The 5,867-nt window shown below is 37.3% G+C and overlaps 1 protein-coding gene and 1 non-coding gene across 2 annotated transcripts; one reads left to right on the top strand and one right to left on the bottom strand.

The window, feature by feature from the left end:
• The first annotated feature begins 1,771 nt into the window (after window positions 1-1,771).
• Window positions 1,772-4,282, top strand: LOC123889719. Its single transcript, XM_045939184.1, has one exon. The coding sequence runs from the start codon at window positions 1,772-1,774 to the stop codon at window positions 4,280-4,282; it is 2,511 nt and encodes an 836-aa protein (XP_045795140.1).
• LOC123903359 lies at window positions 2,150-2,256 on the bottom strand. Its single transcript, XR_006807937.1, has one exon. It is a non-coding gene; the product is annotated as a small nucleolar RNA R71 (small nucleolar RNA).
• Window positions 4,283-5,867: the final 1,585 nt, after the last annotated feature.

Here is a 5,867-nt window from a genome sequence, read left to right as displayed (position 1 = left end):
GATGTGCCGAGACCAAAAAAAATATCAAAGAAACAAAGCAAAACAAGTGGCACCAGCCACATGAATACAAGGCGCCAGCCATGTATTTAAGGGACACAAATTTTGTGCTAGCCACAAGATTTAAGGTGCCAGCCACATGGATACAAGTGCCGGCCGTGAGATTTAAGGTGCCAGCCGTGGAATTTAAGGCGCCAGTCACACAATTCTGTTACACAAAATATGGCGCCAGCCTTGAAAATTGTGGCGCCAGTCACCTATTTTAAAGGAACACGTGCAAAATTTAAACAACACATGGCGCCGGTCGTGAGCTATTCTTCAGCAAAAATATCAGTCTCATCTTATCAAGTCAGTTGCGAATCGTGGGGAGAAATTAAAGGAACTGAAAGCAGAAAAGGCAGGACTCCTCAGCCTATATATAGATGCATTCAGAATGAATTAAAGATCATCTTTCACTACGTCAAGCTGAAGAGAAAAAACACATACTTTAAATTTTTAGACTTAAGTTTACTGCTTTACGTGTTGAGAGCTGCAGCTTGTCCTTTGTTTCCTGTTTCAATTCCAGTTTCGGTTGTCTGTAAGTTTACATTAATCAATATATTTAAGTTTATTTTCCAAATTCCAGTTACTATTACTGCTCACTTTAATTATTTTAAATCCATATCTATGTTTTCTTTTTCACGTAACTACTATTATATTATGCCTTTATTTATAATTATGTCCAACTAATTTAATATAACTGGTATGTGAAATAGGTGTCTGATATGAGTTCGGTAATTAAACTGTGAATTAAATTTTCAAGTCTAGTTTTCTGTTTCAGTTTTTAATTAAACAATAGATTATAATTTTGCACGATAGTGAAAATTAATTAAAGTATGAATTAACAGAACGATTGTTTGAAATTTATACTAGATAGTAAAAACTGAACATTAACTTTAATATCGCGATAGCTCTTTAAGGTTAATTAAATTATATTAGTTTTCAAAAAGTATTTTATGAACTAATGATTGAGCGATAGCAAAAACATCTTATTTATATAATATAATATAGTCCAATAGTGTGATGACATGAGTTCTATATTTTTAAACTAGTATCGTTTTGTGAAAACTAGACCCTTTTAGTAAAATTTAATTGATTTCCAAACAATATTTTTATAAGTAAATGTTATAGCGAAAGTGATACATTTATTTTATCATTATATAATATAACTCAATAGCGCGAAAGTGTGAGACGAGTATTTTTAAATCAATTTTAAAAAAAAAAAAAGGACTAAACTTTTCAAAACATAGTGTTTATTACCAAACCCATTGAAGTACCTAAAGTAACATTCCAGTTAGTTAAAATCCAACTTATTTAAAACCAATTCTTAATAGTCACTGTTATTTAATTTAATTATTTTATTTCTAGGTAATTATTTTACAAACCCCTTTTTAATTATTATTAAGCCTTAACCTTACATTATATTAAAAACATAAGCGAAATTTTAACAAATAGTCCCTGTGGGATCGATAATCTTTTATAACTACACGATAAGTCTGTGCACTTGCAGAAATATCGCAACAAGTTTTTGGCGCCGTTGCCGGGGACTAATTTAGTCAATTTTCGCTACTTAGTTTTTAATCTGTAACGATTAAGGCAACCCTTTTTCTTAGGTTGTATGCCTAATACTCGTAACTCCGAGGAATCATTAGAACAACCTATCCCAGAAATAGAGCGTTATATTCATTTACAACGCCGAATCCGCGAATTTCAAAAACAATTTAACCTCATACCGATGGCTCAACGCGAACGTCCTCTCAAGGACTATGCCGTTCCCTCCGAAGAGGAACCTCATTCGAGTATCGCGCCCCCAAACATCGAAGCAAGGAACTTCGAACTGAAACCCGCGCTGTTGCAAATCGTGCAACAAAACCAATTCTCTGGTTCGCCCACGGAGGATCCGAACCTCCACCTCTCAGTGTTTGTGCAGTACGTAGACACGATAAAAGCCAATGGTGTCGAACCCGAAGCAATACGACTCCGTCTTTTCCCGTTCTCTTTAAGAGATAGAGCTAGAGCTTGGCTCCAAGCTCTACCTTCGAACTCCATCACTACATGGAACGAATTGAAGAAACAATTCTTGGCCAGATATTTCCCGCCAAGCAAGACAGCTATGCTAAGAGCCCAAATCAACGGATTTAGGCAAAAAGATGGAGAATCACTCTTCGAAGCTTGGGAAAGATACAAGGATATGATGAGACTCTGTCCACACCACGGTTTAGAACAATGGCTTATTATCCATACCTTCTACAATGGGCTGCTATATAACACTAGACTCACCATAGATGCGGCCGCCGGTGGAGCATTGATGGATAAACCTTACCAAGAAGCCACCCAGCTTATAGAAAACATGGCCCAAAACCATTATCAATGGGGAAGCGAACGCGCTGCCATAGAGAAATTCCAGACAAAAGGCGGTATGTACGAAGTAAGCGGCATAGACCATGTCAATGCCAAAATAGAAGCCCTTTCTCAAAAGATAGAGAGTTTAACTCTATCTCCCGCTGCTACTATAGCCGCAGTACAACCGAACTGCGAATTATGTGGAGTTCCTGGACACATAACCTTTGAATGTCAATTACTGGCCGGACTCGACCAAGCAAATTATGTGCAAGGAAACCCGTACCCCAACACGTACAACCCCGGGTGGAAAAATCATCCAAGCCTTTCCTATAAGAATAATAATGATTTATTTGCGCCTAACACTCCACCAGGCTTCCAAAACCAAATAGGAGCCCCTATTGCTCCGGTTGCCCCTCAAAAGTCAAACTTTGAACTTATGATGGAGAATTTTGTCCTAGCTCAGACTCAACAAAATAAGGAATTCATGAACCAAAATATTCACACTAATGAGTTGATTAAGCAGTTAGCCAACAAAATCGATTCCATTTCCACTCATAATAAGATGCTAGAAACTCAGATCTCTCAAGTGGCTCAACAACAGGCAGCTACAGCTGCCCCAGCCGGAACATTACTCGGCCAACCGCAATCAAATCCCAAGTGCCACGTTAACGCTATAACACTGCCAAGCGGAACAGAGTTAGAAAACCCCGTTGCTAAAAAAGTTAGAGCGAGAGACTTAGGAAAAAGTGTAGAGAAAGACTCGGAGAGTGTAACTGACAAGGACACTGAGAGAGAACCAATAGTAGTGGAGGATGGACAAAAATTGAAGGCTAAAGAGGTGATTGAGAATAATCAAGAAAAACCATATGTACCCCCTCCTCCTTACAAGCCTCCTATCCCATATCCTCAAAGACTTGCAAAATCTAAGAATCCGGGGCAGTTTGAGAAGTTTATCGAGATGCTCAAAAAGCTTCATATTGACATACCCTTCATTGAGGCTATAACCCAGATACCTTCCTATGCCAAATTCTTAAAAGAAATTCTTTCAAACAAGCGAAATATGGAAGACATTGGGCAAGTGGAATGCAATGCAATTAGTGAAAACAAGCTAGCCCCAAAACTCGAGGACCCAGGAAACTTTTCTATTCCTTGCGTTGTTGGTAGATATGTCATAGATAAAGCCCTTTGTGATCTGGGAGCAAGTGTAAGTTTGATGCCTCTATCTATCTGCAAGAGGCTCGGACTTGGAGACTTAAAACCTACTAAGATGTCCTTACAGTTGGCTGACAGATCTATCAAATACCCATTAGGAATACTGGAAAATGTTCCAGTAAGGATCGGCCAACTGTTTATCCCTACTGATTTTGTGATCATGGACATCAGGGAAGACGTTGATATTCCCATTCTGTTAGGTAGACCTTTCTTAGCTACTGCGGGCGCTATAATAAATGTAAAGAAAGGGAAGCTTACCTTTGAGGTTGGGGATGAGAAAATCGAGTTCGTACTATCTCAATTCATGAAAGGCCCCACCTTTAAGAATTCTTGTTGTAGACTCAACATAGTTGAAGGACATATCGATAAAAGCACCTTTGAACAAGTCCCTCCCGACATACTAAAATCCCACCCAGTAAATGATATCTTCCAGAATACGAAACACAAAGAGGGTGAGGATTATGAGAATATGCTAGGTGGATTTCGTGATACTCATGACCAGATTTTTAAAGAATGCCAAATGCTGGCACATGGGAAGATTCACACAGTGGAGAAGAAACTCCCACCTCCTCTCACCAGAAAGAGAGCAAAAGGGAAAGCACCTATTAGATGGTTGGATGTGTTCAAATGGATCTCTAAGGATGTTGAGTACAGTGTTAAGGATATCAGTCTGAAAGAGGCGCCCTCTTGATTTATGGGTCGTGCAAAGTCGAGCTAACCGACTTTAAACACAGCGCTGCGTGGGAGGCAACCCACGAGTTTTTATTTTAATGTTTTCATTTGAATTTGCAGAAAATAAAGAGATCGATCGCTTAACACCCATAAGTTGCATTATAGGCGTAAATCTCCAGGTTTTGCACTCCAGTTCTACTCTAGAGTTGCAACAGTGAGGACACTGTTGAATTTAAGTTTAGGGGAGCATTTCACTACTTTTATTTATTTTTTCAGTCATTTCAATTTATTTCCCTTTTCGCATAAAAAAAAAAAAATTAAATTTATAGTGTTTTCTTTGGTTTTTCTAAATTTTTCCTTTTCTTGAGCCAATTTAAAAAAAAAAAATTCTAAAGATTTAGGACAATTATTCACTTTGAAAGTATATAGGTTAAGAAAGGACGAGAGGCTAAGTTAAGAAAATTAGGGAATTTTACAACAAAATCGGTATTTTTCCAACACCCAGAAGTCTCTCTAGTATAGATATCAATTTGAACAACCATTGTGCCGAAATCTCCTGATTTAAATTTGTGGATTCCTTTAGTAGTTTATTTACCAGTCGGACACCATCTATAAGTCACACATTAAGTAGGTCAGTCGATGAATATAAGCGAATCATTTAAGCAAATAAAAGGTCATACTGTGGTAATATGGTGAAACCTTGTGAATATATATGTATATTTGAATATTGCTTGTGAAAGTGATACGAAAATTTGCATCATCAAGATAATTTGCGAGAAAGAAAAAAAAATGAATAAAATCGCTAACCGATTTTCTTACCATGTGTGTGACATAGATAAAGGGTCTTAATGTGACTGTTTAGAATGAAAAAGGATAAAACAAAGGAGATGATCTAGATTTTAGTACAACGGCATGATCCGAATTCGGTATGTATAAGAGGGAGAACTTTGTGTGTCGTTGAAATACCCTTCTTGATTGAATAAGCACCTAATTAATTAGTCTTAGCTAATTTGAATTTCTAACCACGTATGAGTATTTGTGGTATTGTTTTTCTAAGTCTACATTTATGAATTGCTTAGTATTTTAAATTTTTTTCTATATGCAAGCTAAATTGCTTGAGGACAAGCAATGGTTCAAGTTTAGGGAAGTTTGATAACACCGAAAAATGCACTATTTTATCACTATTATTTCTTTAAGTATTTTAATATTTTATCTAATTTATCCTAGTATTAATAAAATAATTATTGTTTTTTTTATGAAACTACAGATGTGCCGAGACCAAAAAAAATATCAAAGAAACAAAGCAAAACAAGTGGCACCAGCCACATGAATACAAGGCGCCAGCCATGTATTTAAGGGACACAAATTTTGTGCTAGCCACAAGATTTAAGGTGCCAGCCACATGGATACAAGTGCCGGCCGTGAGATTTAAGGTGCCAGCCGTGGAATTTAAGGCGCCAGTCACACAATTCTGTTACACAAAATATGGCGCCAGCCTTGAAAATTGTGGCGCCAGTCACCTATTTTAAAGGAACACGTGCAAAATTTAAACAACACATGGCGCCGGTCGTGAGCTATTCTTCAGCAAAAATATCAGTCTCATC

Source organism: Trifolium pratense, linkage group LG1 (assembly GCF_020283565.1).
Source record: "Trifolium pratense cultivar HEN17-A07 linkage group LG1, ARS_RC_1.1, whole genome shotgun sequence".
NCBI lineage: Eukaryota > Viridiplantae > Streptophyta > Magnoliopsida > Fabales > Fabaceae > Trifolium > Trifolium pratense.
Note: the sequence above shows the minus strand (reverse complement) of the source record. Positions and strands in the feature narration are given on the sequence as shown.

Coding starts and splice junctions, on each gene's coding strand:
- LOC123889719 (XM_045939184.1), top strand. CDS start 1,772: ATGGCTCAACGCGAACGTCCTCTCAAGGACTATGCCGTTCCCTCCGAA.